General features: G+C 43.9%; 1 protein-coding gene across 1 annotated transcript; it reads left to right on the top strand.

The window, feature by feature from the left end:
• The first annotated feature begins 2,867 nt into the window (after nt 1-2,867).
• Nucleotides 2,868-16,951, top strand: LOC311137096 (uncharacterized protein). Its single transcript, XM_084171428.1, has 5 exons — nt 2,868-3,525; nt 4,418-4,514; nt 16,118-16,271; nt 16,428-16,543; nt 16,772-16,951. Coding segments are annotated over exons 1-5 (684 nt in total). The 5' UTR covers nt 2,868-3,210; the 3' UTR covers nt 16,774-16,951.
• Nucleotides 16,952-21,199: the final 4,248 nt, after the last annotated feature.

Genomic DNA, 21,199 nt, shown 5'->3' on the forward strand with positions numbered 1-21,199 from the left:
TGGCGATGGGATAACCTTCCAGAAGTACAACCATCTCTGCAGCACTCCACCAATCAGGCTTTTATGGTAGAGTGGCCAGACGTAAGTCACTCCTCAGTAAAAGGCACATGACAGCCCGCTTGGAGTTTGCCAAAAGGCACCTAAAGGACTCTCAGACCATGAGAAACAAGATTCTCTGGTCTGATGAAACCAAGATTGAACACTTTGGCCTGAATGACAACCGTCACGTCTGGAGGAAACCAGGCACCGCTCATCATCTGGCCAATACCATCCCTACGGTGAAGCATGGTGGTGGCAGCACCATGCTGTGGGGATGTTTTTCAGCGGCAGGGACTGGGAGACTAGTCAGGATCGAGGGAAAGATAAACGGAGCAAAGTACAGAGAGATCCTTGATGGAAACCTGCTCCAGAGCGTTCAGGACCTCAGACTGGGGAGAAGGTTCACCTTCCAACAGGACAACGACCCTAAGCACACAGCCAAGACAACACAGTAGTGGCTTTGGGACAAGTCTCTGAATGTCCTTGAGTGGCCCAGCCAGAGCCCGGACTTGAACCCGATCAACATCTCTGGAGAGATCTGAAGATAGCTGTGCAGCGACGCTCCCCATCCAACCTGACAGAGCTTGAGATGATCTGCAGAGAAGAATGGGAGAAAATCCCCAAATATATTTACATTTTACATTTTAGTCATTTAGCAGACGCTCTTATCCAGAGCAACTTACAGTTAGTGAGTGCATTCTTTATTTTTTATTTTTTTCATACTGGCCCCCCTTTGGGAATACAGGTGTGCCAAGCTTGTAGCGTCATACCCAAGAAGACTCAAGGCTGTAATCGCTGCCAAAGGTGCTTCAACAAAGTACTGAGTAAAGGGTCTGAATACTTATGTAAATGTGATTTTTTAGTTTTTTATTTGTTATACATTTGCAAAAATTGTGTAGATCGATTAGGGGGGAAAAACGATTTAACATATTTTAGAATAAGGCTGTAACGTAGCTGTCACGCCCTGACTCAGAGGACGCTTATATGTTGAGTCAGGGTGTGTATATTCCTTGTTGTGATTTTCTATGTTGCATTTTCTATGTTTAGATCTAGTATGTCTAGATCTATGTTGGCCAGTGTGGTTCCCAATCAGAGGCAGCTGTCGCTCGTTGTCTCTGATTGGGGACCATACTTAGGAAGCCTATTGGCACTAGTGGGTTGTGGGATCTTGTTCCAGGTAAGGTTTGTTGTGTGTTAAACCTTAGGACTTCACGTTTTGTTTGTTTATTGTTTTGTCGTGTGTTTATTCAGTTGAAATAAACATGTACGCAAATCACGCTGCGCTTTGGTCCGTCCAGTCTATGAACGAACGTGACAGTAGCTATGTGGATAAGATGAAGGGGTCTGAATACTTTCCAAATGCACTGTTTATAAAATATTTTATTTGGGAGGACTATAATGGGGAGTGGACATTCTCCCTTTCTCTTTATATTGGATCTTTTCCCAGTTACTGTGAAAAGCTTGGATGTGCATAATATTTTCCATATTCTGTGTTCTTTTAATAATATATGCCCACAGGGAGCAATTATGGTGCCTGTAAGTGTATTTAAACAAGTTCTTGTTTCGTTTTGTTTAGAATTTGATCCTAATTATTCGCTCTCCTTTTAGGCCTTAAAATAAATTATTGATATCTTGCTAATTGACAATGTTTGGCATGTCCATGCTCAGCCAAAATGCAATTTACAATAGGCCTAACTCCTATATCAGTGTGAATGCTATGTATATATTTCCACATTGAAGCTATGCAATTACTTAGCACAATGTGGACTGCAAACAGGTTCAAGTTAACATATTTAGCAAAAATGGGATAGGTCTACATTGAGTTATTTTGTTTCTGTTAGCTGTTTAACAAACTATAACGCACTAACATTGGAATTGGAGTTGATTCCAAGGCAATACATAAAAGACCGTAAATAAACAACTTGAAGCAACCACATATTTAGCCATGGAGCATGTTCTGATTGGCCAGTGAGGGGCCAAGCCTCGACACATCCACAACTTGTTTATTCATGAAAACCCTGCCCTTTCGCGCCAACGGCAGCAACTGTGCCGATAATTGTGGTTGTGAAAATAGCAAAAATATTTCTGACACATCCCCAAACCTATAGCGCCACCTCCAGTGCTTAGATGTACCATTGCGTTAGGTTTGTTAAAATAGAGCCTCTTTTCCACATCCTCTTATTTTTCCTCACAATCTTTTGTATGTTTTGGCAAAGATGCTCTTGAGGACAAAGAGTGAGGAAGTTGTCCTTTCCAGGCAGCCTGAATTAAGAGAGTTGCTCCTTCTCAGACTACTGTTGAATGTTTCATCTGGAACTTGGATGGATGTTTTATCAGAGGAAAAGGCATCCAACTACGTCATCCTCTAGTTCGGGTATGCTGATTACATTCTCAAACAGGAGCATATTTCAGTTCTGTGTCATTATCTGTTAATGAAGGGGACAGAGAGACTACCTATCAACAGGGTTTCCTGGGTGGTTTGGGGTGTTTCTGTCTGTGTGCCATGGTTTCTCTTAGGGCCCTGATGGCATGAGCTCAGGAAACACTGAGTCGCTGCCTCAGCCTCAGCCGCTGCACTCTGGCTCTTGTGAAAGGATTTCAAGTAAGACATAGCTGAAGAACCAAGCAGGCTGTGTGACTGAACAATCCCCGCGAAGCTACGTTCAAGGCCAGCGCTATGTGGAGTTGGGAGTGCTGCCAGGTTGCTCCCCGCGACTGAGAAATGGAAACAGAAACACACACCCTTTCAGGGAAAAACACAGCATCACACACAGGCACTGGAGTCTTGACTTTCATTTTCCCCTCAGTGTTCCTTGTGGAGGAACGCAGTGTGTGTGTGTGTGTATGTATGGGAACACCTCATATCTTCTCTCTCTGATGGTGACGGGTGGGAGGGAGGTGTGGGCGGCAGAGGGGGAGAGGCTGGAGAGTGAAACAGGTTTACTCTTCCTCACCACTGGCAGGGCCACACCAATTTCCTGCCCAGCCCAGCTGAGGCAGTTTTAGGGGAATTCAGTTACACACTCTGCGAGGGACCTCCTGCCTATTACACAGACACTGCCTGCAGGACAGGACACACTCCGGATCACCTACTCACCTGCCCTAAAAAAGGATTTTGTTCTTCTTTTTAATTTTACAATCACCACCACCACCACCACCTTTGTGTCCACCATGACCAGGTCCCAAATCATCTGCAAAATTGTGATCGCCTGCCTGGCCCTGTGGTCGATCATCTCCCTCATCATCATCGTGGTGTGGGCCACCTCTCCGAACATGAAGAGCGCCAGTCAGTGTCGGGCTGATCTGCAGAAACTGACGGAGAAGCACGAGGGGGCCAGGGTGGTGTACGCCAAGAACAAGCAGGCCCTGGAGGAGATGGTGGAGGAGGGCCGCGCCAACCAGACCCAGCAGCTCATGGAGATGGAGAGGTTCCTGAAGCACCTGGGCAAGACCAACATGTCCCTGGTTGACTGTCAGCAGGAAAGCGTGAGTGTTTGCTTGGTTCCCCTCCCTCACTCCCCTCCCTGGTTCCCTCAGCCCTGAGGTTAACTGACTCTCTCCCTCAGATTGTAACAGCTATCCTCTGCCTCTCCCCTTCCTCCAACCTTTCTGTTGTACCTGATGCCATTACTACATTTTGTCATTTTAGATTGATCTGATGATTTTGTTATTTATATGATATCCAAACCTAATCTAACAGTCATGGCCGTGATTTCATGTTTATAATTTTTTTGATATCATATCAGTTGGACTGTTTATAATAGTTTCAGTGAAAACATGTTACGGTATTATCATGACAAATGATTGCTTGTGAAAAGCCACATTATGGCTTTACATAACTACCAGAGGCACAATGGACACACAGTATCCATTTAATGTGGACAGTTATGCAAATGCTCTGCAAATGCAGCAATCAAATTATGAAACGCTGCTAGTCCTTCCCAATGAGTGGGTGGGAGGTCAAGTTAAACCCTTCCTGGAAGATGAGGGAAAGCAGTGATAGGGCACACCATGCCTGTGTCTGACATTGCACCTTATGCTCTACTTTTGACCAGAAATATGTAGGCAATAGGGTGCCATGTTGACTGCAGTCCATGTCCTTTAAGCACAAAGGTCTCAATCTTCCACCATTGATTTAGACTTTTCTTAGTAGATATTAGAGTACATGTATTGTTTTACATAAAACGGTGGATGAAAGGAATGTTTTCAGAGGCTGTTATTATAGCCAAATCTGGTGCTGGCACAAGCCTGCTTCAAATATGCGATAGGAGGGACTCCTTGAGATGACTGTGCCAATGTTCACAGAGGTTGTATCAACCACTTCTGGTAACTTAAAGTCCTGAGGAGTTACTCAATGACCAACATTGTCTTTTTGCAGGTTATTTTGCGTGGAAACATTACAGTCCTGGAGAAAGAGATTGAGATGCATAAAGAAATCGAGGAAAATCTCACTTCAGAAATCACGCTACACCAAGGTAGGAAAATTGCTGTCACAGTGGGAGGTATGGGATTTTTGCCTCTGGTATTGGCTACCATGAAAGGAGCACTTTCTCACCCACAATATTCTTAGCAGCATTTTCCCCTGTAACCTTAGAAACCACCCCCAAGTTAGGGTAAATAATAACACATGATTGGTTGGTTATTGCTCCTTAAAAGGATGTGCTTACAACTGTTGAAAAGGATTACTAATTATGATTTAAGTGAAAGTTCTAGTAGAGTGAATTTCTTCAATAGCCATCCCATCTGTTTACCATTCCTTAAAAGCTGTCACACAGGCTACTTCCAAATGAAATAGTGGACTCCCAAATGACCTTGTCTCTAATAATGAATCGCTACTCACAAGCTTTGTACTTAGCTTAACAAGTTACCAAGTTAATTCAGTTACTTAGTGACTTTACTTTAGGCCTCCCAAATGATCTGTTCTCTAATAATTAATCACAACACAAATGTAAGAAATTGTTGTTAAGTCTGGCATTAAAACTCAGATATATGTAGGGTATAACTTGACAAGCCAGTCAGCGACCTCTGTCACTTAATTCAGAGTGAATAGATTAATCAGCCTGGTCTCATAGACTAGACGTAACATAGTAAATGCAAATCTGGGACACTAAAATTTGTATGATATGTTACGTTTGGTATGGTTACATAAGACAGATGGTTACTTAAGGCAAACTTAGCAACTTTTTTTACCACTTACTACTTTTTTGCTACTTTGCACCTACCCTAACCCTTCCCCTAACCCTAACCTTAACCATTTTAGCTAACCCTTCCCCTAACCCCAACCTTAACCCTTTTAGCTAACCTTTCCCCTAACCCTAACCTTAACCCTTTAACCTAACTCATAAACTTAACCCTAGCCTAGCTAACGTTAGCCAGCTAGCTAACATTTGTACGTTTTAAAAATTCGTAACATGGAATATGAATTGAAATGTGTAACATATCATACGAAATGGGTGATGGACATCCACAAATGAATACATACCATACGCATTGGCGATTTTAGCATGTAAATCTTGGTGGGGCAAACAAAACAAAAAAAATGGGGGATGCATGCCAGAAAAGCCACTACCAACACAACACACTAAACAATACATTAATTGCACTATAATGGTGACAAACTGTGCCCTACATAAAGCTGTCCCAAAAGCAGAGTCCCAACAGCAGTCCTAACACCTTACCACTGCTACACCTGGCTATCAGCGGAGCCTTGTCCGGCAGCGAAACAGTTCATTCAGCCTCATTTACTGCCTTAAAAAAAAACATAGCTGATATGGCTGACTTGCTGAAACAAATGTGGTTTCTACTGACAATTGAGATGTACAAACTATGGCATAAGGGGGCGACAAGCGGATAAGAGGCAATCCGTAATTTCGATTAAGATATTAATGAGCGAGCTAGGACGGACATAGTCAATATAACTATTTGTTCAGCACTTTTGAAATGTACAGTAACAGAATTCAGAACATGGGTCGTTCTTACAGTGTTCTCCCTGTACACCAAGTCAGAACCATAGGATAAATAAAGGGGGCATATAAGCAGACAACGAAAGCTCTTACAATATTCAATGATTACATTTCTCTAAAACAGGTTATAGGCTACATGTGCACCACCAAGTCCGAACAGTAGGCGAAATTAAGAGGTGAAAATTAATATGGTGAGGCACATGGGCTACTAACAGCTTACTACACAACATACACTTAGTATTACTTTCTTAGCTACAGTCTACATATCCCCCTGGCATATTACATCATTCATGCAGCAGCGTACGCCAAGGTAGTGGGTTCGATCCCCGGGACCACCCATACACAAAAATGTATGCACGCATGACTGTAAGTCGCTTTGGATAAAAGCGTCTGCTAAATGGCATATTATTATTATTATTATTATTATTATTACAATACATTTTTGGACTCACCTTGTTGTGCTGTGCTCACTTGAATAGGAAGGTGGCGCGGCAGTCCTTAATGGGCAAATCTTGTCATCAAACTTTGTCATCAAAGTCTGGCATTCTCTGGACTTATGGTGCTTTCAAGACAACTGGGAACTCGGATAAAAACAAGATCAAATCATGATGACATCAGTGATCTTCAGGTCGTAGCTCTAGAAAGAGTCCCGAGTTCCCAGTTGTCTTGAACTCATTGGCCTATTTATTGCCTTACCGCCATAACTTGCTACATTTGAACACACTGTATATATATTTTCTGTTGTATTTTTGACTTTATGTTTTGTTTTACCCCATATGTAACTCTGTGTTGTTGTTTTTATCGCACTGCTTTGCTTCATCTTGGCCAGGTCGCAGTTGTAAATGAGTGTCACGCTCTGGCTCCGGGACTCTGTATATTGAGCCAGGGTGTGTTCATTATTTGGGTGTATTTCTATGTTTGTATTTCTGTTGGGTTCATTTCTATGTTTGGTCAATGACTCCCAATCGGAGGTAACGAGTGTCAGCTGTCGGCTCGTTATCTCTGATTGGGAGCCATATTTAATCTGTATGTTTTCCTGTGGGTGTTGTGGGTTTTTGTTCGTGTTTGGTTGTGTATTGACCGTCGACTGTCACGTCGTTGTTTTGATCGGGTGATCATTCAAATAAATATTATGTTCACATTCAACGCTGCGCCTTGGTCCTCCTCCTCTATGTATGACGATCGTGACAGAAAAACCCACCAAGATGGGACCAAGCAGCGTGTCCAGGAGCCATCGCCGGGGAGATCCCTCACAGATCTCCTTCGCCTCCTGGACTGGGTCAAGCCGAGTGAGGAAGAGAGGGGCTTGAATTTATGGCAGAAGGGCGAGAAGCTGGCGAGGGACATGGAGACCTGGGCCACGGGTAGGAGAGACGCCCCGAAAATTTTTAGGGGGGGGCTCACGACGGCGGACCAGCAGGAGGCCGCGATAGAGCGGCCCAGTGGGTTGCCGGAGAAGGCCGCCGGGTTACGGGGGCCACTGGTCGAAGAGGGGATGGAAGAAGTAGAGGCACGGCGAGAGGTACTGGCGTGTGTTGCCAGTCCGGTCCGGCCCGTTCCAGATCCCGGTGTAGGGCCAGTGGTGTGTGTCCCCAGTACAGTCCGGCCCATCCAAGCTTCCCGCACCAAGCCAGTGGTGTGCGTCGTCAGTCCAGTCCGGCCCATTCCTGCTCCCCGCATCAAGTCTGTGGTACGTCTCGTCAGCCCGGCTCTGCCTGTTCCTGCTCTCCGCACCAGGTCTGTGGTGCGCGTCGCCAGCCCAGTCCGGCCCATTCCTGCTCCCCGCATCAAGTCTGTGGTGCGTCTCGTCAGCCCGGCTCTGCCCGTTCCTGCTCTCCGCACCAGGTCTGTGGTGCGCGTCGCCAGCCCGGCTCGTCCCGTTCCTGCTCCCCGCACAAAGTCAGGGGTGCGCTTCGACAGCCCGGCTCGGTCCGCTCCTGCTCCCCACACCAAGCCAGTGGGGTGCGGCGTCAGTCCGGCACGGCCCGTGCCTGTTCTCCGCACCAAGTCTGTGGTGCGTTTCGTCAGCCCTGTCCGGCCCGTTCCTGCTCTCCGCACCAAGTCTGTGGTGCGCGTCGCCAGCCCAGTTCGGCCCATCCAAGCTCCCCGCACCAGGTCAGTGGTGCGCGTCGTCAGCCCGGTCCGGCCCGTTCCTCCTCCACGCATCAGGCCAGGGGCGCGTGTCGTCAGTCCGGCTCCGGCCAACGGGGCTAGACAGGACCAGGGGTACTTTGGGGGGTTGGAGAGGAGGTGGGGATCAAGGACGGAGCCAGAGCCACCGCCGAGGAGGTATGCCCACCCAGCCCTCCCTTGTTTAGCCCGTATTGAGGCGCGGTCGCAGTCCGCGCCTTTAGGGGGGGGTACTGTCACGCTCTGGCTCCGGGACTCTGTATATTGAGCCAGGGTGTGTTCATTATTTGGGTGTATTTCTATGTTTGTATTTCTGTTGGGTTCATTTCTATGTTTGGTCAATGACTCCCAATCGGAGGTAACGAGTGTCAGCTGTCGGCTCGTTATCTCTGATTGGGAGCCATATTTAATCTGTATGTTTTCCTGTGGGTGTTGTGGGTTTTTGTTCGTGTTTGGTTGTGTATTGACCGTCGACTGTCACGTCGTTGTTTTGATCGGGTGATCATTCAAATAAATATTATGTTCACATTCAACGCTGCGCCTTGGTCCTCCTCCTCTATGTATGACGATCGTGACAATGAGAACTTGTTCTCAACTGGCTTACCTGGTTAAATAAAGGTTAAATAAAAATTAAAATTAAAATTGAAGTCAGATTTCTCAGTTCCGAGTTAACAGTTGTTTTGAGCGCGGCAGAAATCATGCTGGATTGACAGCATGGCCGATGTTGAACGTTTATCATTTTAAGCTTGGAAAAGAGAATTGGGACCCAACTCCACTGAATAGCAGGCTAGTGATTGCTTTGCAATGCTTGCAGTTAGCCACTGATTCCTTCCCAACCACTCATTATTGAATTTGCGATTTCCAACTTGTTGTGTAATGTTTATGTCCAATGGCCGATGAGCACCGATACGTTTTATCTATAATTTCTCTTCATTATTTCTCTTCATAAGACAAGGATTAAAAAGGATTTGCCAGTAGATTGTCGACTTGATTCATGATGATGACTGCTAGCTAAGATTTTGGAAGTATGACTTTGACATGATCAGTCCAATCAAAGCTACTGTAGATAGAACATGATTTGATGTCATTTTATCTGTGACCAATCAATCAATCAATCAATCAATTTTATTTTATATAGCCCTTCTTACATCAGCTAATATCTCGAAGTGCTGTACAGAAACCCAGCCTAAAACCCCAAACAGCTAGTAATGCAGGTGTAGAAGCACGGTGGCTAGCAAAAACTCCCTAGAAAGGCAAAACCTAGGAAGAAACCTAGAGAGGAACCAGGCTATGAGGGGTGGCCAGTCCTCTTCTGGCTGTGCCGGGTGGAGATTATAACAGAACCATGCCAAGATGTTCAAAAATGTTCATAAGTGACAAGCATGGTCAAATAATAATCAGGAATAAATCTCAGTTGGCTTTTCATAGCCGATCATTAAGAGTTGAAAACAGCAGGTCTGGGACAGGTAGGGGTTCCATAACCGCAGGCAGAACAGTTGAAACTGGAATAGCAGCAAGGCCAGGCGGACTGGGGACAGCAAGGAGTCACCACGGCCGGTAGTCCCGACGTATGGTCCTAGGGCTCAGGTCTCTCAGTTGGCTTTTCATAGCCGATCATTAAGAGTTGAAAACAGCAGGTCTGGGACAGGTAGGGGTTTCGTAGCCGCAGGCAGAACAGTTGAAACTGGAATAGCAGCAAGGCCAGGCGGACTGGGGACAGCAAGGTGTCATCATGCCCGGTAGTCCTGACGTATGGTCCTAGGGCTCAGGTTCTCAGAGAGAAAGAGAGAACGCGAGAATTAGAGAGAGCATACTTAAATTCACACAGGACACTGGATAAGACAGGAGAAGTACTCCAGGTATAACCAACTAACCCCAGCCCCCCGACACATAAACTACTGCAGCATAAATACTGGAGGCTGAGACAGGAGCGGTCCGGAGACACTGTGGCCCCATCCGAAGAAACCCCCGGACAGGGCCAAACAGGAAGGATATAACCCCACCCACTCCGCCAAAGCACAGCCCCCGCACCACTAGAGGGATATCCCCAACCACCAACTTACAATCCTGAGACAAGGCCGAGTATAGCCCACAGAGGTCTCCACCACAGCACAAACCAGGGGGGGGGCGCCAACCCAGACAGGAAGATCACGTCAGTAACTCAACCCACTCAAGTGACGCACCCCTCCCAGGGACGGCATGAAAGAGCACCAGCAAGCCAGTGACTCAGCCCCTGCAACAGGGTTAGAGGCAGAGAACCCTAGTGGAGAGGGGAACCGGCCTGGCAGAGACAGCAAGGGCTGTTCGTTGCTCCAGCCTTTCCGTTCACCTTCACACTCCTGGGCCAGACTACACTCAATCATATGACCTACTGAAGAGATAAGTCTTCAGTAAAGACTTAAAGGTTGAGACCGAGTCTGCGTTTCTCACATGGGTAGGCAGACTGTTCCATAAAAATGGAGATCTATAGGAGAAAGCCCTGCCTCCCGCTGTTTGCTTAGAAATTCTAGGGACAATTAGGAGGCCTGCGTCTTGTGACCGTAGCGTACGTATTGGTATGTACGGCAGGACCAACTCGGAAAGATAGGTAGGAGCAAGCCCATGTAACGCTTTATAGGTTAACAGTAAAACCTTGAAATCAGCCCTTGCCTTAACAGGAAGCCAGTGTAGGGAAGCTAGCACTGGAGTAATATGATCAAATTTCTTGGTTCTAGTCAGGATTCTAGCAGCCGTATTTAGCACTAACTGAAGTTTATTTAGTGCTTTATCCGGGTAGCCGGAAAATAGAGCATTGCAGTAGTCTAACCTAGAAGTAACAAATGCATGGATTAATTTTTCTGCATCATTTTTGGACAGAAAATTTCTGATTTTTGCAATGTTACGTAGATGGAAAAAAGCTGTCCTTGAAACAGTCTTGATATGTTCGTCAAAAGAGAGATCAGGGTCAAGAGTAACGCCTAGGTCCTTCACAGTTTTATTTGAGACGACTTTACAACCATCAAGATTAATTGTCAGATTTAACAGAAGATCTCTTTGTTTCTTGGGACCTAGAACAAGCATCTCTGTTTTGTCCGAGTTTAAAAGTAAAAAGTTTTCAGCCATCCACTTCCTTATGTCTGAAACACAGGCTTCTAGCGAGGGCAATTTTGGGGCTTCACCATGCTTCATTGAAATGTACAGCTGTGTGTCATCCGCATAGCAGTGAAAGTTAACATTATGTTTTCGAATAACATCCCCAAGAGGTAAAATATATAGTGAAAACAATAGTGGTCCTAAAACGGAACCTTGAGGAACACCGAAATGTACAGTTGATTTGTCGGAGGACAGACCATTCACAGAGACAAACTGATATCTTTCCGACAGGTAGGATCTAAACCAGGCCAGAACTTGTCCGTGTAGACCAATTTGGGTTTCCAGTCTCTCCAAAAGAATGTGGTGATCGATGGTGTCAAAGGCAGCACTAAGGTCTAGTAGCACGAGGACAGATGCAGAGCCTCGGTCTGACGCCATTAAAAGGTAATTTACCACCTTCACAAGTGCAGTCTCAGTGCTATGATGGGGTCTAAAACCAGACTGAAGCATTTCGTATACATTGTTTGTCTTCAGAAAGGCAGTGAGTTGCTGCGCAACAGCTTTTTCTAAAATTTTTGAGAGGAATGGAAGATTCGATATAGGCCGATAGTTTTTTATATTTTCCGGGTCAAGGTTTGGCTTTTTCAAGAGAGGCTTTATCACTGCCACTTTTAGTGAGTTTGGTACACATCCGGTGGATAGAGAGCTGTTTATTATGTTCAACATAGGAGGGCCAAGCACAGGAAGCAGCTCCTTCAGCAGTTTAGTAGGAATAGGATCCAGTATGCAGCTTGAAGGTTTAGAGGCCATGATTATTTTCATCATTGTGTCAAGAGATATAGTACTAAAACACTTAAGTGTCTCTCCCGATCCCAGGCCCTCGCAGAGCTGTGCAGATCCAGGACAGCTAAGCCCTGGAGGAATACGCAGATTCAAAGAGGAGTCCGTAATTTGCTTTCTAATGGTCATGATCTTTTCCTCAAAGAAGTTCATGAATTTATCACTGCTGAAGTGAAAGCCATCCTCTCTTGGGGAATGCTGCTTTTTAGTTAGCTTTGCAACAGTATCAAAAAGAAATTTTGGATTGTTCTTATTTTCCTCGATTAAGTTGGAAAAGTAGGATGATCGAGTAGCAGTGAGGGCTCTTCGGTACTGCACGGTACTGTCTTTCCAAGCTAGTCGGAAGACTTCCAGTTTGGTGTGGCGCCATTTCCGTTCCAATTTCCTGGAAGCTTGCTTCAAAGCTCGGGTATTTTCTGTATACCAGGGAGCTAGTTTCTTATGACAAATGTTTTTCGTTTTTAGGGGTGCAACTGCATCTAGGGTATTGCGCAAGGTTAAATTGAGTTCCTCAGTTAAGTGGTTAACTGATTTTTGTCCTCTGACGTCCTTGGGTAGGCAGAAGGAGTCTGGAAGGGCATCAATGAATTTTTGTGTTGTCTGAGAATTTATAGCACGACTTTTGATGCTCCTTGGTTGGGGTCTGAGCAGATTATTTGTTGCGATTGCAAACGTAATAAAATGGTGGTCCGATAGTCCAGGATTTTGTGGAAAAACATTAAGATCTACAACATTTATTCCATGGGACAAAACTAGGTCCAGAGTATGACTGTGGCAGTGAGTAGGTCCAGAGACATGTTGGACAAAACCCACTGAGTCGATAATGGCTCCGAAAGACTTTTGGAGTGGGTCTGTGGACTTCTCCATGTGAATATTAAAATCACCAAAAATTAGAATATGATCTGCTATGACTACAAGGTCTGATAGGAATTCAGGAAACTCAGAGAGGAACGCTGTATATGGCCCAGGAGGCCTGTAAACAGTAGCTATAAAAAGTGATTGAGTAGGCTGCATAGATTTCATGACTAGAAGCTCAAAAGATGAAAACGCCATTTTTTTTTTTGTAAATTGAAATTTGCTATCGTAAATGTTAGCAACACCTCCGCCTTTGCGGGATGCACGGGGAATATGGTCACTAGTGTAACCAGGAGGTGAGGCCTCATTTAACACAGCAAATTCATCAGGCTTAAGCCATGTTTCAGTCAGGCCAATCACATCAAGATTATGATCAGTGATTAGTTCATTGACTATGACTGCCTTTGAAGTGAGGGATCTAACATTAAGTAACCCTATTTTGAGATGTGAGGTATCACGATCTCTTTCAATAATGGCAGGAATGGAGGAGGTCTTTATCCTAATAAGATTGCTAGGGTGAACACCGCCATGTTTAGTTTTGCCCAACCTAGATCGAGGCACAGACACAGTCTCAATGGGTATGGCTGAGCTGACTACACTGACTGTGCTATTGGCAGACTCCACTAAGCTGGCAGGTTGGCTAACAGCCTGCTGCCTGGCCTGCACCCTATTTCACTGTGGGGCTAGAGGAGTTAGAGCCCTATCTATGTTGGTAGATAAGAGGAGAGCACCCCTCCAGCTAGGATGGAGTCCGTCACTCCTCAGCAGGTCAGGCTTGGTCCTGTTTGTGGGTGAGTCCCAGAAAGAGGGCCAATTATCCACAAATGTTATCTTTTGGGAGGGGCAGAAAACAGTTTTCAACCAGCGATTAAGTGCTGAGACTCTGCTGTAGAGCTTGTCACTTCCCCTAACTGGGAGGGGGCCAGAGACAATTACTCGATGCCGACACATCTTTCTAGCTGATTTACACGCTGAAGCTATGTTGCACTTGGTGACCTCTGACTGTTTCATCCTAACATCGTTGGTGCCGACGTGGATAACAATATCTCTATACTCTCTACACTCGCCAGTTTTAGCTTTAGCCAGCACCATCTTTAGATTAGCCTTAACGTCGGTAGCCCTGCCCCCTGGTAAACAGTGTATGATCGCTGGGTGATTCGTTTTAAGTCTAATACTGCGGGTAATGGAGTCGCCAATGACTAGGGTTTTCAATTTGTCAGAGCTAATGGTGGGAGCCTTCGGAGTCTCAGACCCCGTAACGGGAGGAGTAGAGACTAGAGAAGACTCAGACTCAGACTCCGACTCGCTACATAATGGGGAAAACCGGTTGAAGGTTTCTGTCGGCTGAATGAGCGACACCGGTTGAGCATTCCAACAGTATTTCCCTCCAGAAGCCATGAGAAAGTTGTCCGGCTGCGGGGACTGTGCGGGGGGATTTATACTGACGTTACTGTCTGTACTTACTGGTGGCACAGACGCTGTTTCTTCCTTTCCTACACTGATATTACCCTTGCCTAACGATTGCGTCTGAAGCTGGGCTTGTAGCACAGCTATTCTCGCCGTAAGGCGAGAATTCTCCTGTATATTATGAGTACAGCGACTGCAATTAGAAGACATCATGTTAATGTTACTACTTAGCTTCGGCTGTTGAAGATGTTGATGAACCATGTCCAGATAAAGCGTCCGGAGTGAAAAAGTTGAATAAGGGAAAAAAGTTGCGATGGAAAAAAGGAAAATAACGTAAAGTTGGCAGCTAAAACGCACAGGAAAATGACTCTTCTGTCTCGGGATAAACGTCCGGGGTGAAAAAGTTTAACGAAAAAAGATGAGTGAGGACAAAACTAAAAAGTTGGTAAATTTGTTGAACACAGAGATTGATTAAACGTTTATTAAAAGTAAAACGTGAATAGTTTGGCAGGTAGCCAAGTAGCAACAAACAGCACAGCAGTACGGAGACAATGCGGAAGCGAGACGGAAGCGAGACCAATGACCTTGAGCCTTCTTGGATGGGCACTACTAATGGAACTCTATGGCAGCACCCAAGGGGCTTGAATTTGCCAGCTCTACCCTTAGATTTGGCAGTGACAAAGTGTCCACATGAGTGACAGAACACTGAGCCAATCATGCCGCAACTTGAGAACATTACCAACCCCTACGCTCCGTATTTTCCGCTGGCTACGCCACCACCACAGAAAGCACTGAGCTAGGCTGAAACACCTGCATTTTGGAGCTGCCTTACTCAAGAAAGGCAGCTTTATTAACTCAATGATTTTTTATTGATTTTCAATTACATTGTTTGCAAACTGATATGTGACACGAATTAATGCCAAAATAACTTTCAAAAGTATTATTATTATTATTATTATTATTATTATTATTATTATTATTATTTTTAGCTAAAAATGTGGGGCTCAAAACAGGTGGGGCTCTGAGACCAGGTTGGATTAATACGCAGCAGAAGGGGGACAGATTACAATGAAAATATTTTTTTCACAGGAGATTTCCTGACTTGGAACAAGTGAAGGAAATGATAAGTTCCTGAGTGGAGGCTATATGAATATGACACATTGTGTAAAAGAGGAGATGTCTGTTCCGATAAATATCAGGCATCCCGCCATCAACACTTAATGAGCTGGAAGATTTGAGTGGCCTGGGAGAGCCCTGTCCAAAAAACTGCCTTGCCTTAACATGACCAACAATGGAAAAACAGAGCTAATGTGAGCGAAACCCCTTTGCTGTCAGCCAATTCCCAAAATAGTTGAGTGACGTCTTTGGCTACGTTTACACAGGCAGCCCAATGCTGATCTTTTTTTTCACTAATTGGTCTTTTGACCAATCAGATCAGCTCTGAAAAAGCTCTGATGTGAAAAGATCTGATGTGATTGGTGAAAAGACAAAATACGTAAGTGGAAAAAATATCAGAATTGGGCTGCCGGTGTAAACGCACCCATGGAGTCCTTTACAGTATATTACTCATTCTGAGAGATCCCAGGGCCAGACACTATCTTATAAGTTAATAAGGCATAATGTGAAATAGGGATGTCCTATTTTGGTCTGTCATAGACGACGTCGAAAACATCCCAAACAACCCTAACTACCAATAGTATGCCTTAGCATCAAATGTCACTGTCATTGCACTTAAAAACTGATCATGGTGAACATGGATTCAACATTGTATTTATGTCACTCAATGTTTTGTTTTCTTATTATCATATCAGAGCACATCAAATTCCTTCAGGAGAACTTGACACAGGCATCTCATAAGTGGGAGGCCTGCAAGGTTTTGCGCTCAGCTGCTGAGAGACAGCGGATAGCAGCTGAGAGCCAGGCCAAGGCCTGCGAGTCCAGCAAGCTGTATTTACAGAAGCAGCTGTAAGTATCAATACAGTCACACTGACCTGGTACAGAGTTACACCGAGCTGGTATACACCTTCAGATTGACTACTGTTAAGAATCAGCTAAACAAACCTGGCTGGTTTAACTTTTATGAGTGTTGATATCGATTTTGCACCATGGTTATATTTGCAGGCAGAGGTGCAAAGAGAACCATCACGACGAGCCTTTGAATGGCGGAGTTGCCGCACCCCAGAGTAGCATTCTTGCCCTGGCCATTGTCCTCTTCGTAGGTCTGCATTTGATAACATGTGAGTGTAATAGCACAGGGCACTAACTAAACATCATTATTCAATGCCATGGACGCTTACTGTATATAAGCAGTGGCTGTGACAGCAGTGTGGAAAATGAACCAAAGATCATAACAAACATATCATAAATCTTAGTTTGTTTGATTTGATACTCATAGACACTGTCTGTAACTGTGTATAATCTATATATCAATGTGATAAAATATTTTCCTTCCACATGGTTTCCAGGAACATGATGCTGAGCCAGTGAGGTCATTGAAGACGATTAAAGTGGAACACTGTTCTCCAGGACAATAAGATGGACCTGGACTTGATATTATATGGATATTAGTGCTGAGCGATTAACCGTCATAAAAAACGAGTTATTAAACAAATAATTGACTGACCTCGGTTCAATTACTTGAATTCTATTTTGTTTTTTGTTTTTTGTGAGCCCAACACGCCATTTTTCTAGAGAGAAATCAAATGATTCACAAGATAAATCAACGCAAGAACTATGCTGGGCTGAAAGGAGTTTTCACTTAGCAAATATTCAACCTAGTTCAGTGCAGAAACATGGTAATTAACTACAATGGCCATAATCCATTGCTGCTGTTTTTCCGTCTCAGGCAGAGATGGAAACACTTTTACTCCTGCTATGTTAGTTTCGATATATACAGACTGCATAGAACATATGACAGAGGAATGTACACAACACAAAGACCAGAGAGAGGGATAGAGGCAGTTGGTGAAACTATGCCTTATCTTCTTTGAATAACTAATAAAAAGATAACATCAGACAGCTCTGCAGCTAGGCTAGCTAAATAGGATGACTAAAGACAGAACAGTATGGGGAGTACAGAGATAACGTTGTCTGGCTGTTTGGCTGCTACTGCCTGAGCAGAGACGAGATGATGACTTTAAGGAATGAAAAAGAATAAAGACATCAAATAAAAACCTAAGTAATATACACAACTGAAACATTGTATTATTTCATAGTAATTTTCTATTTTTCTATTGATGTCTACCCAATGTGGACCTGACAGAGACAATGGAATGTTTTGGCAATTGAATGTTCATTATTTTTGGCTTCGGCATTTCTATTAAGAAGCTCAAAAATAATTTTTATGTCATTATTTCCTAATGCATTTAACGTTAAAAAAAAAATATATATAATATATATATATATATATATATATATATATATTGAAACCAAAATCGAAAACCGTGATAATTTTTGAATAATCGAACCGAAACTGAACCGACCTAGAAAAGCACTAATGGATATCACTGCTGTAAAAAAATTCACTGTTTGGAAACAAATTAGGGAAACAGTCAAGGATGATAGTTTCTTTAGTATTTAAAAATGGATATTTTAAGAAATGTTAAACAAAAATGGGAATGCATAGACATGGACAAAGAAGTGTTATCAGTTTTTTTGTGTGCTTTTGAATGTTTTTTAGCAGCATTTGCTACCAGTTCTTTCACATTGCATTAATATACAGTGGGGAGAACAAGTATTTGATACACTGCCAATTTTGCAGGTTTTCCTACTTACAAAGCATGTAGAGGTCTGTAATTTCTATCATAGGTACACTTCAACTGTGAGAGACGGAATCTAAAATAAAAATCCAGAAAATCACATTGTATGATTTTTAAGTAATTAATTTGCATTTTATTGCATGACATAAGTATTTGATACATCAGAAAAGCAGAACTTAATATTTGGTACAGAAACCTTTGTTTGCAATTACAGAGATCATACGTTTCATGTAGGTCTTGACCAGGTTTGCACACACTGCAGCAGGGATTTTGGCCCACTCCTCCATACAGACCTTCTCCAGATCCTTCAGGTTTCGGGGCTGTCGCTGGGCAATACGGACTTTCAGCTCCCTCCAAAGATGTTCTATTGGGTTCAGGTCTGGAGACTGGCTAGGCCACTCCAGGACCTTGAGATGCTTCTTACGGAGCCACTCCTTAGTTGCCCTGGCTGTGTGTTTCGGGTCGTTGTCATGCTGGAAGACCCAGCCACGACCCATCTTCAATGCTCTTACTGAGGGAAGGAGGTTGTTGGCCAAGATCTCGCGATACATGGCCCCATCCATCCTCCCCTCAATACGGTGCAGTCGTCCTGTCCCCTTTGCAGAAAAGCATCCCAAAAGAATGATGTTTCCACCTCCATGCTTCACGGTTGAGATGGTGTTCTTGGGGTTGTACTCATCCTTCTTCTTCCTCCAAACACGGCAAGTGGAGTTTAGACCAAAAAGCTATATTTTTGTCTCATCAGACCACATGACCTTCTCCCATTCCTCCTCTGGATCATCCAGATGGTCATTGGCAAACTTCAGACGGGCCTGGACATGCGCTGGCTTGAGCAGGGGGGTGCGCTGCAGGATTTTAATCCATGACGCCGTAGTGTGTTACTAATGGTTTTCTTTGAGGCTGTGGTCCCAGCTCTCTTCAGGTCAATGACCAGGTCCTGACGTGTAGTTCTGGGCTGATCCCTCACCTTCCTCATGATCATTGATGCTCCACGAGGTGAGATCTTGCATGGAGCCCCAGACCGAGGGTGATTGACCGTCATCTTGAACTTCTTCCATTTTCTAATAATTGCGCCAACAGTTGTTGCCTTCTCACCAAGCTGCTTGCCTATTGTCCTGTAGCCCATCCCAGCCTTGTGCAGGTCTACAATTTTATCCCTGATCTCCTTACACAGCTCTCTGGTCTTGGCCATTGTGGAGAGGTTGGAGTCTGTTTGATTGAGTGTGTGGACAGGTGTCTTTTATACAGGTAACGAGTTCAAACAGGTGCAGTTAATACAGGTAATGAGTGGAGAACAGGAGGGCTTCTTAAAGAAAAACGAACAGGTCTGTGAGAGCCGGAATTCTTACTAGTTGGTAGGTGATCAAATACTTATGTCATGCAATAAAATGCAAATTAATTACTTAAGAATCATACAATTTGATTTTCTGGATTTTTGTTTTAGATTCCGTCTCTCACAGTTGAAGTGTACCTATGATAAAAATTACAGACCTCTACATGCTTTGTAAGTAGGAAAACCTGCAAAATCGGCAGTGTATCAAATACTTGTTCTCCCCACTGTATATGGCCTAATTTTATTATTTAACAGTACCATTAGCTAGGCTATAATTGAATTGAATACTTAGGTTTTTAATGTCCATGTTTTGGGATATTTCAACAAGGCACACTTTCGGTTTGGTTAAAATTCTCTGTATTTATTTTTGTGTAAGTGTTGCTCACTATCCTTTACGGCAAATCTATGCAAACAGCACCATATACTTTTATAAGCTTCACAATGCAACATTAGTTGGAATTTATGTAATAAAGTGTGTCCAATTCCTTTGGCGCTGGCCATTCGTTTGTCGGTTTTAAGAACATACCGGTATTTGTTGCTGAGAACATTCATATTTGCAACAACGGCCTGGGGAATGTAGTGGATGGGAGAGGGGTTTGTAGTGAACTGGGGATTATAGGGCCATGATCATGTGAAGAGCCAAGGGTGGGAATTTGGCCAGGACACCGGATGAACCTACACTTGCCACAAGTGCTCTAGTCTAGGATCTAGTGACTGACCACAGAGAAGACCTTGGATAATCACCTCCTCTGAACAACAGCAGCCTTTGCAGGACACTGTTCCCATCATTGCCCTGGCCTTGGGCCAAAGAGATTACTGGTCTAGGGTTTGGAATCTCCTTCATCAGACCAACGAGTGCCCCCTACTGGCCTTCACACAAAGGGGTCTGGAAGCAGCCAGAAGCCTACTGTACTGCCTGGACTCTGGCACGGGCGGACTGGCCATCTGGCATTTTGGGCAAATGCTGGATGGGCCGGTCCATTTTTAGCCCATTTGGCTAATAATGGGGCCTCATGAAAGAAAATGGACCAGTGTGGTAGAAATGCCAGGGCTAATTTCTGGTCCCAGTCTGCCCCTGGACTCTGGACAGATGCATTGACAGGTGTATGCTAATACAAGGTCGACTTGCAGAGCACAATTTGTTGAAGTTTTAGAAAAGCGAAACCCCTCTCGCTACAGGTGTATTCTGGAAATATTATATTAGTCTCACAGACTGTGATTGTGGTGGCTTAGTAAAACTTTGAATCAACATAGCCACCCACCAGTAGCCTGCTTCTTCCCCAATGCAAATCTGTGGTCATGCGCAGCCTATAATAAATTAATCTTTCCAAGCTATCCCAGAGGGGTATATGACAAAGCAGGATAAATGAGTCAGCCAGCTAACTTGCCTAAATATTCTGAAATCACTTTTGATTTTTTAGAAAGATACGCTTAAAATGGGTATGGTCTAATTGACTCAACAACAAAAAAACACATACTGTATCTAAGTTTAGCGTTCAGAAAATTGATACTTAATTCTGTTTGTTTATCAAAGTTAACTGGCTAACTCATTGATCCAGCTTTGTAAAATATCCAGTGGTGGAAAAAGTACTCAATTGTCATATTCATAAAAGTAAAGATACCTTAATAGAAAATGACTCATGTAAAAGTAAAAGTCACCCAGTAAAATACGACTTGAGTAAAAGTCAAAAAGTATTTGGTTTTAAATATACTTAAGTATAAAAAGTAAATGGAATTGCTAAAATATACTTAAGTATTAAAAGTAAAATAATAAACAATTTCAAATTCCTTATATTAAGCAA

The sequence above is a fragment of the Coregonus lavaretus genome (genome assembly GCF_964263955.1).
Source record: "Coregonus lavaretus genome assembly, chromosome: 11".
Classification (NCBI taxonomy): domain Eukaryota; kingdom Metazoa; phylum Chordata; class Actinopteri; order Salmoniformes; family Salmonidae; genus Coregonus; species Coregonus lavaretus.

Coding starts and splice junctions, on each gene's coding strand:
- LOC311137096 (XM_084171428.1), top strand. CDS start 3,211: ATGACCAGGTCCCAAATCATCTGCAAAATTGTGATCGCCTGCCTGGCC. Junction 3,526..4,417: donor TTGACTGTCAGCAGGAAAGC/GTGAGTGTTTGC, acceptor GTCTTTTTGCAG/GTTATTTTGCGTGGAAACAT. Junction 4,515..16,117: donor AGAAATCACGCTACACCAAG/GTAGGAAAATTG, acceptor TTATCATATCAG/AGCACATCAAATTCCTTCAG.